Source organism: Bos grunniens, chromosome 18 (genome assembly GCF_055505025.1).
Source record: "Bos grunniens cultivar Pamir isolate PY7600 chromosome 18, Bosgru_T2T1.0, whole genome shotgun sequence".
NCBI lineage: Eukaryota > Metazoa > Chordata > Mammalia > Artiodactyla > Bovidae > Bos > Bos grunniens.
In genome coordinates, this window is record NC_141182.1 from 43,960,818 (window position 1) to 43,973,177 (window position 12,360).

The 12,360-nt window shown below is 45.2% G+C and overlaps 1 protein-coding gene and 1 long non-coding RNA gene across 2 annotated transcripts; one reads left to right on the top strand and one right to left on the bottom strand.

Annotated features, from left to right (window-relative positions):
- Nucleotides 1–1,279: 1,279 nt before the first annotated feature.
- LOC147353594 (uncharacterized) lies at nucleotides 1,280–2,321 on the bottom strand. The gene is made up of 2 exons (XR_015145148.1): nucleotides 2,105–2,321; nucleotides 1,280–1,894 (listed from the first exon to the last, which is right to left on the bottom strand). It is a non-coding gene; the product is annotated as an uncharacterized LOC147353594 (long non-coding RNA).
- On the top strand, nucleotides 2,245–11,999 carry CEBPG (CCAAT enhancer binding protein gamma). The gene is made up of 2 exons (XM_086349629.1): nucleotides 2,245–2,451; nucleotides 8,449–11,999. Exon 2 carries the CDS (start codon nucleotides 8,544–8,546, stop codon nucleotides 8,991–8,993), a length of 450 nt encoding a protein of 149 aa, XP_086205755.1. The 5' UTR covers nucleotides 2,245–2,451; nucleotides 8,449–8,543; the 3' UTR covers nucleotides 8,994–11,999.
- The last annotated feature ends 361 nt before the right edge of the window (nucleotides 12,000–12,360 follow it).

A 12,360-nucleotide genomic window follows, 5' to 3' on the forward strand; every position in this document is an offset into this window, starting at 1 on the left:
CACTTTCTTCTCCAATGCATGAAAGTGAAAAGTGAAAGGTACTACTTGATTACAAATTCTCTGGATTTGTAGACTGTGTATTGAGTATCAGTGAGGCAGAGATATATGCAGGAAATTTTTCTTCGATTGTAGTGGCTTGGGTCCCTGTGACATGCAAGAAATTTGTGGATCTCCTTAAACTAAAAATAGCTCCACCAGGCTCTCCTCATTTCCTTACGATGAGAGCAAGTCTTTCAGAGGATTCCCATCTCTCTTAGGGTAAGAATCAGATTCCTTCCCAGGCCACAAGGTCCTGTCCATCTCATCACTCTCCTCCAGGGCACTGTGCTTTAGCCACTCTGGCTTTAAATTTCTCCCATCTCCAGACCTTTGGGGCTTCCTTGGTGGCTCAGAGGGTAAAGAGTCTGCCTGTAATATGAGAGACCAGGGTTTGATCCCTGGGTCAGGAAGATCCCCTGGAGAAGGATATGGCAACCCACTCTAGTATTCTAGCCTGAAGAATTACATGGACAAAGGAGCCTGGCGGGTACAGTCCACAGGGTCTCAAAGAGTCGGACATAACTGAGCGAATTCACAAGACCTTTAGATAAGTGAGATCCTCTGACTTGAAGACACATTCCCTTTATCTGTACCACTTAGGCAAATCCTACTCATCATACAGGGTTTCCCTAACCCATAGACCAGGTTTGATTCCCTTCTCATAATCTCTTGCAACATCTTGTACTTCTTTCTTAAAATAACAGTGAAAATAGTCATTAGAAAATTGTGTGATTACTGAATGTTTCTAAGTGTAAGCTCCGTGTGGACAGGGACTGTTTGTTGCTGATTCCCAACAGCTTAGCACATAGTTGGCACCAAATAAATACGTGTAAACCGAGTAGAAGAAAGAATTACCAGCTACCAGCTGAGGAGGAAATAAATACTCTAGTCTCCTTGGCATTGACTAGACCTGCTGAATGTGGAAGAAGGCCTGCCCAGACAGACAGGCAGAATGCTGGAGCAGCTTGGCAGAGTGGTTAGCAAACCAGAGGATACGTGAACCTACCCATAGTTTATTTTTTATACAGTTTTTTAAGTGATTAGGAAAGAGTGGGTGTAGTTATGATTTTGTGAGCAACAAAATCGAATCCAGTTTTAACAGTGCTAAAATCTTGATCAAAGAAATTTCAACTCGGAACACTAAGGACCAAAGTTAAAGAACATAGTGTTTTTCATGATTCTGTGTCATTCTACCAAGTGTGCTTCTGTGGTTATCAGTGCTCATTTGCAGTTGCCTCCCTTTTGATTTTTATTATCTTTATTTTTTTGCAAATATTTTATCATCTCTTCACTGATTCCTCGAAACAGTCTTATGCGATGAGCTGGTGCCGTGGCCTGGGTGATGAAGAAACGTTTCCTCTTTCAAAGACTCCAGTTTTTGGACGATAAGAAGTGCTAAAGAGGAAGCAATCAAACCTATCTGCCTTCACCCTGAGCGCTGCTTCCTGGTCTTGATACGCTTTCAGATTCTCCTGTGAATTGTCTTAGATAAATAAGGATGGACTGCCATCCATTTTTTGAGATCACGTCTCTATTCACCTGGAGGACAGTACAGCACAAGAGAATGGATCGTGGAAATGCATTCCCCCATAACCACAGTCTGCACCAATGTGACATCAACACTAATCCTACGTTGGGAAAGTTTTGCTCCCTTCGTCTTTCAACAAGTTCGCAGCTGCCTTCACCGCCCTGAAGTCCAGGTCTTCTCTCCAGGCTCCCTCCGAGTGGTGCTGGCAGTCGGCGGTGAGACGTCCGTCGGGCGCCCAGCGTCCCAGGAGGCGAGCCTGGTGGGCCGTCCCGGGAAACTGTTCCAGGGAGCGACGCCGAGGCGGGGCTCCCCGAGGACGTGGTGAAACTAAAACAGAAATCGGTGATTCAAAACATCATCTCAGGAAATTGTGCTTTCCAAAGACAGGTGTTCCCTTCTCGAGGCTACTAATTGGTTCTCCAATTTCCACCGAACCTTCCCCGCTGTCGGCCGCCCACCCCTCGGAGAGCCGCCCAGCGCGCTCTCCCGGGGAACCCCGGGCAGCCTCTCCCGCCGGCCCCGCCTGCCCCGCCGAACCGTGGGATACGCCTCCGCCACGTGCCCGCCTCCCGCGCCTAGACCTCCCGCAATTGGCTGGTGACCCTGCCCGTCGCGGGGGGAAGGGCGTGTCCCCCGCAAGACGGCGCTCCCATTGGTCACGACGGCAGCGGCCGCGCGCGCGGACCCGGCGAGGAGGGGAAGCCGGTGGTGGTGGTGGCGGCTGCGGCGGCTGCGGCGGCGGAACGGGCGGAGGCAGCAGGTTTCGTAACCGTCGCTCCTCCTGGCTGACTCTCGGGCTGCGAGGCCTGGGTCGGGTCGGGCCGCGCCGTGCGGGGCCGCTTGGAGTGGAGGCCGCCTGGGAGCGGGTGGGCTGGAGGGGCCAGGTAAGGAGGCCGCGGGCGGGCTGAGGGAGGAGGAGGAGGCCGCGGCGCCGCCGGCCGCTCGCGTGGGCGCGGCCCCAGCCCGAGGAGACCCAGCCCGGCCCTGGGCGGCCGGCTTGCTGGGAAGGCCCCGCGCGGCCCGCGGCGCGGGCGGCGGCCCCGCGCGGCGTCTGATGCAACCTGCCGGCAACACTCGGCGGGGCTGCTGAGCTCATCCCTGGCCCCGGCCCAGCGCCGCGGCGCCACCCGCCGACCCCCGCGTTCCCCCGGCGCCCCTGCTGCCGGCCCGGGACGGGATGCGAGCCCGGCTGTGCCCCACTCCAGAACCCGGCCCTCTTGTTTCTGCAGTGTGACTAGCCAGGCTCGTATTGGCCCCTGGGGATAAAGGGTGTTCCCAGAATAGCAGAAGGTGGATCGCGTCCTGTTGAGTGCCACCTGGGATTATTTCCTGCAAGTCCTAAACGGCTCGGTGTCGGGCAGTCGGGAATCCAGTTCAGAAGATGGTAGAAAAGTAGGCAGGGAAAGCAGTTGATTTTGAAATATATGACTTTACTCAAATAATATTGTGTTTCCTTATGGAGCTGTACTTCGAATATATACCCTGCGTTGACTGTTGAGCACAGGTTCGATGAACGTGCAGCCGCCAAGAGTTGAATAGCAAAGAGGAGGGCAAGAAATGAAGCACTTCATTAGCGTGTTTGGAGGGAACACAGGAAAACTGCTAGCCGAGGTGCCTAGGTGGAGAGGATGGAAATGCATGTTTGAGGGGAAGGAGAATCTGTTCTTCGAAGTAAGCTTGTGGGTTTTTATTCTTCAGAAGGTTTAATTGCTTGGCTTTCCTCTGATCTGAGGTTTGTGCTGTCATCTAGCATCTTACATAAAATGTGTCCGTTTCAGAAAGGTGTTTAACATTGGTGGGTTACCCAAAAGTTGGTAGGTCTCTCTCCCAGGATACGCTGTCAGTTGAATTCTTGTTTGAAGAGATTATCCTTTAATTCAGGTAGGATATGGGATGCTCAGAGACACATTTGAAATAAAATACTATGGAGGCTTGCTTTACTAAGAAATTTAGTCTTTAAAAGCCCTTGATAACTAAAAGTTAAAATCTGGTCAGCTATTACTACTTGAGTAGTATTTGGGATAAGCTATTCTTAAAGTTGATTCACTGTTTTGGAAAAACTTAGTGTAAACAAGGCTAAATAATTACAGGATGCTAGTGAGCTGAAGAACTTTTCAGTTTCTTGAGTCCTACTTCTGGTGGGCACACTTGGCAGATTCAGCCATTTTAATACCTGCCTGAAAAACATAGGTAGAACCTAAACTTAATTTTTTTTTTTTTACCCCCAGAATATCCTCTTAACTTCTCAAGATCGTGTCATAACCCTCGGCAAAGTTGTTGATCTTGGACAGGTAGTTTCATCCCTAGGGATTTAAACAGCACCTGGTGAGCCCTAGGTGAAGATGAATAGGGCAGAATTCATGTGGCTGAATTTGGTGTTATGGCCTAAGATTGCCCCACCTGATCACAGAAATGGTAAACACAGGTAGTCACGATTCCATGTTTCTTGTGTGTTCTTAGGCCGGGGGTAGGGGATGCTCCTGTGGGTTCTTATGCTGATAGGTACATTGGTCTCCTACCTTTTTGGTTTTCCCGACCAATCAGTAAAAAGAAAAAGAAAAAAGAGCATGACTCTAAAAGATGTATATTTATAAACAGTGTGGTGTGTTATTAATAGTTGGTGTGTGTTGTAAATGACACCAAAACTAGAGTAAAACGATGACATTAAAAAAAGACAAAAGATATTTTCTTCTCATACTCCAATGGACCACTTATAGGCTCCCTGAAGGAGTATACTCGTTTGTGGACCCCTGTTTTGGGTCATGAAGCCAGCATGGCAAATGCGTAGAAATCCTGCTCATTTGGGTGTGTGTTAGGGTTTGACGGCTTACTTCACTTCATTTGTAGTACTGAGTTGCCAAACCCTGGCAACACATGCCTAAGAACTTGAGGGTGTGGAAAAACGTAACTGGACAAAGTGGAAAATAAAGGTTCTCAACTGAATGAAGCAAAGACCAGACATGAATGACCTTCACTGTAGAGGCTGGGGACTAGAGTAGCAAATGTTTTTATTTTCCTGTATACCTTTAAGACAGACCAAGAACTTTGGATCGTAAGACTGTGTGTATCTTGAAAAGAAAGTGAAAGTGAAGTCGCTCAGTTGTGTCCGACTCTTTTCGACCCGGTGGACTGTAGCCCACCAGGCTCCTCCGTCCATGGGATTCTCCAGGCAAGAATACTGGAGTGGGTTGCCATGCCCTCCTCCAGGGGATCTTCCCGACCCAGGGATCGAACCCAGGTCTCCCGCATTGCAGGCATCTTATCTTAGTAACACTCAATTTAATTATGGGTATCTTAGTAACACTCAATTTAATTATGGTTGTTTTAAGAGATTTTTAATGCTAGAGAATCTTATTTTTATATCAGACACTTAAATAAATAAATGTTTTCTCTGAGCCTTTTGAGACTGTATTCAACAAATGTTTCTTGAGCACCACCACTGGATGCTGGGCGTATGGTGATAAAGATGGAGGCCTGCCTCTAGCTTATTCTACAGGGAGCCACACTGTGGAGCTGGCATTGACAGAGAAACTAGGGGAACAAATTGGACAAAAGCACCAAGTGCAGACCATTTAGGGGAGTGATGTTGGCTTCCAGTATTGTTGAGGGGTGATGAGAAAGGGAGCTGGGCCTGAAGAGATTTGATCTGTGTGTGGAAGCCACAGAAGAATATTCAGTGAGAGGCTGCGACACACTCAGGTTTGAGTGTTCAGTTGCTCTGGAGACAGTGGCTGGGGGGAACATTGCTGCCGCAGGGCAGGCTATGCCCCTGAGAGATGGTGTCAGCCTCAGGTGACTGTGGCATAGACTGGAGAGGGGTGGTGGAGTAAGGTGTTTTGGGGGAGACGGGTGGGTAGAATACCAGTAATACCAATGATTTGAACAGATTTGGAACAAGGGACAAATACTGGATATTTTGGAGTGTAGATCTTCATTGGGGATATTGGAATTAAACATTTATTTGGGAAGGAGGAGAGGAGGAATATCTCATTGTATATATATGGAAAAAAATGACAAGAGGGCTAGGAAAATGCTTGAGACATTTATTGTCCCAAGTGAAACTTGAGAAAATTTTGATTTTGCTGTACTCATTCTAACATTTTGAGTTTTCAGTGTATCCCTGATTTGAATGAATGTCACTTGATTTAAGAAATTTGAATTTAAAAATGGTACCCACTCAGTCCATCTTTCTGAAGATCTGTGGTTGGTTTGTGGCAGTGGCTGTGAAACGTCAGTGTCACCAGAGTCGCTTGCGGGTCCTGTCAAGACGAGCGCTTAGCCCTGTTCTGAGACTGCTGGTGCCTGCGTCTGGGGCAGCCTGAGCATTTGCATGTCTGCCAAGGGGATGCTGATGCCGCTGGTTCAGGGACCGTGCTTTTGGGAACTGCTGCGTTTCAGTTTTCCTTCTGCCTCCTGCCAGAGGGATTCACAGCAAGGAAGCAAGGTGCCGCCCTGCTTCCTGTGGACTGAACTTTGGAACTGCATTTGTCCACGTAGGAGCCAGACTTTCTCGTTTAGGGTTGAACATCCAGATTTGAAATAAGCTTATTTTCCTTTGTAGGTGCTCGTTAAATGTTTGTGAAAGAAACAAAAGCACAGATAACAGTGTAAACTGCAGAACTGTAAACTGTATGTAGCATTTCGAGGTAGCTGTTTTACTCAGTGTAAAAAATAAAATTGGCAATCTGTTTGGAGTAAGTCTTAGCCCCAGTTAGCTCTTTGACCCCCTTTCCATGGTGGATAACTCTTCACCTTGAGCACTGCTTTCTTGGCTTGTCTTTGGTTGGGGAAATAAAAATAACTCCTTTTTTTTTTAATCTCCCAGTTTCCCTTTCTTACATATTTTACCAGTTTGATGATTCCTGTTTGTTTTACAAGCCAAGGACTCATTTTCAAAACCTTGTCTGCTGAGTTCAGTACCTTGGCAAGATGAGTCAGACAGAGGTGAAAGCGCCCTTCCTTGTTCTGGTGTCTTTGAGAACTAAAGCGGGCATGAACTTCACTACGTTTGGAGCCTGTAATAAGTGTTTTTGGTGACTGAAGTTCATGGTATAGTGTCAGTGTCAGAGGGCATTTTACATCCCTCCTTTGCAGAGGGGGAAACGGACGCCCAGAGTGGGACGGGGATGTGCGAGCCAGGATGAGAATCGACTTGGTTCCTGGTCTCTACTTCTTTAGATTATTGTTATCTCTGAGTTCATTAGGGATTAGCTTTAAAGACTAACAACCCAGTTGGTATATAGAAGATAAATAAGATGAACATAATCATTGATTGTTGAGATAATCCCAGGAGAGGTGTTAAACAAGTTCTTAAAAATTGAGTAAACACTTCACTTTAGACCAGTAGATAGGCAATAGTATAGATGGCCAGTAACACTATTAATGCTAAGTGTGGTGCAAATTATACTGAACTGCCACTTTTCAACTGGAAGAAAAAATAGGCAACATGATAAATTATCAAGGGAAATTGTGAAATATTCATTACTGAAGATAAACTTGGAGTAGATATCCATCATGGTTTGGAAGGAAGCTTTTGGTGTTTCCTTAGTACCGAAGTGAGAACAGATGACCCCTCTAGCTCAGGACTGCCTGTGTGGCCTGAAAAACAATGGAAAGCAACGATACATGGCCTTTTGAAAAACGGCCAATACAGAAATGACTCGCTAAAGGTTTGGGCGAAGCTTTTCTTAAGAATTGTGAGGTGTACTCATTTGAAGCTGTTCATGGTTGTGGCTTCAGGTTTTTCCACTGATGCAGTTTTGTGGAAAGAGAACGGGGTCGTTTTATGGCTCCTGCACTGCTTCCTCCGTTTCCAGCAGCGTGTGACTTCTTGGTGGGCATAATTCACTCAGTTTAGACAATCTGTCTTGAAGTGGCCTCGTGATGATAGGCTAGGTCTGCTTTTGACACATCTTGAGGCAGTTTTAGGACCAGCGTGGATTCATAGTAATCCGAATATGACTGGTTTCTGAAACTGACTGTTTCTCGTGGCAGCGCTGCAGATTTGGCCTGCCCTCTGTGCTGCTTGAGCAGCGTCAGCCGGGTGTAGGCCTGCCGCTGCCCGGGCTCTTGGTGCAGCCTGACTCCCAGCTTGCACCTCCTTGGATGCATCATCAGGGCCTTTGTTTCTCTCCTTGTGGCATCAGGTTGACAGTGTTGAGATATGTTTACGAGTTATGTCAAGAATTAGGAAAACACTAGAAGCTTGATGAGATGGGGAAGCAAACTGGGTGTCTCAGAGCTCCTCAATGAGCCAAGAAACTAACTTAGGAAATCTCTGTAAACTACCGTCATTTGAGGTCATTAGGAAAATAAAAACAAGCCAAAAAACACATTTTCAAAGTATCCCATACAGATACGCTTTGGGAGAACAGTTAGGTCCTTGATGGCTCAGTCTCTGCACATTGGAGTAAGGGCCACGCAGAGACGGCAGTGCAGCGTTCCTGAGGAGGCCGGACTGGGCGCTCTGCTCCCGCCTTCTGATTTGACTTGGACCAGCAGTTGAGCCATTGCCCCTCTTTTATTGCACTGTCTCTCCTGTTGTAATTGTTCTCTCTCGCAGACTGCCAAGGGCTGTCATTCATATGCGCCACCTAATTAGTGACACCGCTTTGTTTTTTCCTCCCATTTTTGATAACAGTCACAGATGGGCAGTCCCCTCAGGGACTCAGGTGGGTTAAATTTGGCCGTGTGGTGCCTGTGTATTACTTACTTCTCTAAATTACATGACTTAGACTTCTGAAACATGGGAACAGTTGGCAGTTGTTGTAGACGCTTCTCAGCATAGTCAGTTAATACTGGCCTGCTGTTAAGTACATGCGAATTTGATCTCATTTGATCTTGTCATTTCCAATATTTTAATGCAGTTTTTTCTTAAATAGGTACATGTGAAGATTTCTTGGCAGTTCAGTGTGGAAACCATTGATCACCTTGTCTTCATTCTGCTTGTTCTGTGTTGACAAGGGAGCGTGCCCAAATGAGCAAGGTATCGCAGCAGAACAGCACTCCGGGCGTGAACGGAATAAGTGTCATCCATACTCAGGCTCATGCCAGCGGCTTACAGCAGGTTCCTCAGCTGGTGCCCGCCGGCCCTGGGGGTGGAGGCAAAGCTGTGCCTCCCAGCAAGCAGAGCAAAAAGAGCTCACCCATGGATCGCAACAGTGACGAGTACCGTCAGCGCAGGGAGAGGAACAACATGGCTGTGAAAAAGAGCCGGTTGAAAAGCAAGCAGAAAGCGCAGGATACGCTGCAGAGAGTCAATCAGCTCAAGGAGGAGAATGAACGGTTGGAAGCAAAAATTAAATTGCTGACTAAGGAATTAAGTGTACTGAAAGATTTGTTTCTTGAGCACGCACACAACCTCGCAGATAACGTGCAACCCAGTAGCACTGAAAATACGACAAATCCTGACAAGGCAGGACAGTAGAGCTCACCCCTTCCAAACTTCACACCTTGTGGCTTGAACATTTAAGGTGGGACTACCTACACCTCTCTCATCAGCGGCTGAACCGCCATTATTCAGAGATCCATTGAAGGTTGTTTTCTAGGGTCAGCCCTGAAGAGCTGATTAGCTAAAAATGTTAGACGTGTAACTTGAATATCTGGTTTTAAATGATAAGGATTTTTGTGGGGATAAAAAACACTTAAAGGTATATGGTAAAAAAAAAAAAAAAAAAAAAAACTGCCCTGGAACCTTGATGTTCTTAATAAATGCTGACTTCCCAAAAAAATGTTTCTTTTTTAGGTTGACAAAAGGAATGGGGAACTGGCAAGTCGTGCGGAAGAGTCTTGGTTTTAATGGATATGGTTAATTGGATGAAAGAAAGCTGAATGCGACCTCTGTTCATCTATTTGTGACTCGTTTCTAAATTATGTATTAAAAATGCTTAGGGCTAATAGAAACCAATCACTTTATAATTTGGAGTGATTTTATGTATAGCATAAACCCTGTTTCAGCATAACTAGTTTTACCCAACAAATACTAGTTTTTTGAATAGTGATGACAAGTTACGTAAAGAAACCCCATTGCATTTTAAAGTCAGTATGCAGCCAACTGGCTTAAAAATAGAAATAGCATTTAGGAAGCAACTAGGTTTTTTAAAAGTAAAAGCAAAGCATATTAGAATTACACTCTTGGGGTACCTTTGGGTTATTAGATTGGCATTATTTTGTTAAAATTAAACAAAACAATGGTTTAGAGAAACTCCGTATCAGTTTTAGCTTCTGCAGACGCTAGTAAGCTTTTTTTTTTTTTTACACCATTTGCACAGCCTGGTTAGTAAATCAAAGCATCTTAACAGTTTATGTCCACCCAAATTGCCGGTTAGGATTTTGAATATTAATTTCAGCAGGTAGTTTCTCTGTTCACATACGTCGCACTGGGGCCGAGGATTTTGAAAGCAAAAAGTTCCTGTGAAGGCTCACTTGTATTTGACCTTAACCAACTGGTTATTAGAAAAACACATGTCAACTCCATGCCATTTCCCAAAATAATAGCCTAACAAAACTTGAAAGTATAAGGTTTAACAGTTAATTTATTTCACTTAAACACATCTTTTTGTATTGTTTTTGTAACATTTCTTAGTTAGTGGGCTCTATTCCAGACTTTTGTACCACTTTTTATTCATTTGTATGCATTTATGTCCCATAAATTATTTAGCAAGAAAATACTGATAAAACTCAGGATATTGATATTTCTGTTGATTACTAAAAAGTGGCAGTCACTAGAATGGGAATCTCTAGGATCTGGTTATATCAGTGTTGGTAGTGCTGATTGCCGTTGCTTTCCTTTGAATGCAGTTCTAGCTCAAATCTGTTGGAGTCTGTTTTTTTCTTCTTCCAGTGTTTGTTTCTGGACGACCCAGGCTGGTGACAAGAGGCTGAGTCACATCAGACTTAAACAGTTACCAGCTGTCTTATTTGAACGTGGTCATTTTAGGCCGCATTGTTGTTTCACACCAAGACCCTGGGACATTGTAACCAGGATGCAATTCAAGTTGCACCCTCAGGTGGATGCAAGAGTGGTGTCTGTGCCCTTCTGGTCAGCAGGAGACATCACAGTGCCCTGCAGCTCAGCAAAGCCATTAACAAAGGCCAAGAATCCCTTCTGCATGTGACACGAGCCCAGTATTGTCCCATGAGAGCCACCATCCCCGGATGGCTAACTCCCGATAGAGCCAGGAGACAGGATACGGGTTGCTGTTAGGGTCCAACGTTGGTTACCTTGGTTGGAGTATCGATCAACTTGTAGGTTGATAGAGGTTTTAAATAACTAGGAGATGCCCCAGAACCCTGCTGAATCTTCAGTAGCACCTCACTGGGGATGCAGTTAGGTCTCCTGAACCTTCAAGCGTCTATAAGAGGTGCTACAGACATTTTAATCTCTTTATTTACTAAACAGTATCTTTCAGAAATGAATGTCCACATGGAATTTATCCTTACCCATTATATGAAGTGACCTAACTATCTTGGAAAAGAAGCTTTAGGGAAATCATCAGGAATTTGCTCAGTTATTTCAAATAAGAAAGTAAGATTGGAACTTTTGGAACAATTGATTCAAACTTTTCTTTTACCTATGCAAATCAGAACTAGCACAAGCAGTCGTGCAGTTTTATGCATAATGTAAAAAAATGTTAACCATGGCCTTGACTGTCTTACTGAAGTGTTTGGGAATGAAAGGTTTTCATTTGATAGGTTTATCAGTATAAAATGGAGGGAACCCAAGTATGGGGAATGGGCAAGTGTAGAGCTTTGGGAATTGTAAAGGACCTGTAACTCTTTTGTTCTGTAGGTTTCGTATGAACCATTAGGATATGACCTGCCTTTGCTGGCAGGTCTAGTGGTCTAGGAATTAGGCTTCAGTGTAAATTTCTAGCTGCCTCTGAGTCTTCTGGGGTGGGTGCTTTCTGACCAGTCCTGGCTGCGGGTGGTACCAGTGAACAGTGCTTCCTGCTGTCCGGTCCCTTTTAGTTACTGGGGTGTGAGCTCATGCTTTGGACATTCTTACCAAGAAGTAGTAAGATTTTAATAAAATATGACCAGAACTTTGAAATTCAGGTCATGAGTGTGAAATTCTCAAATTTACATAAAGAAGTAGAAGTATGTACACTTTAATGTTTGAGGTTAAAAGGAAGGAAATCATAGCAGCTTTTGATGTTTCTTAATCCCCGTTAGAAGGTTTGAAGCTTTGTACCTGAACAACCCCGTTGAAGCACTAGGAGTGTTTTCGATGCCTTAGAAATAGAAAACTTTTGTCTGACAAAAGCTAGGAAGGAATAAAGTCCATTCTATAGCTGTTAGATCTGCCTCTCAGGAAAAAGTACTTGTTCTTTTTGTTCCTGACTTTCCTCAGTTTGTGAGATAACTCTATTTTTTTAAATATAATTTTATTTCTTTCAATGGATTTGAAATAAAAAAAAAAACTTTGGAATAATGCCTGTATTTCATTGTGGGTTTCTTTGTTAGATGCCAAGAAAGTAATCCAAGTTTGTTCGCCAGCTCTGAGGAGCAGGCAGATGGATGCCTGCGGCCTCTATGTGCTCAGCCCAAGGCAGGGGTGAGGCGGGTGTGGGGGCACGCAGAGGCGCTTTTGTCCCGTCTCTGCTATGCTCAGTTGTGTCCAACTCTTCGCAACTCCATGGACTGTAGCCCTCCAGGCACTGTCCATGGGATTTTCCAGGCAAGAATACTAGAGTGGATTACCATTTCCTTCTGCGGGGGATCTTCCTGACCCAAGGCTCAAACCCATGTCTCTTGGATCTCCTGCATTGGCAGGCAGGAGTTTTTACTGTTGA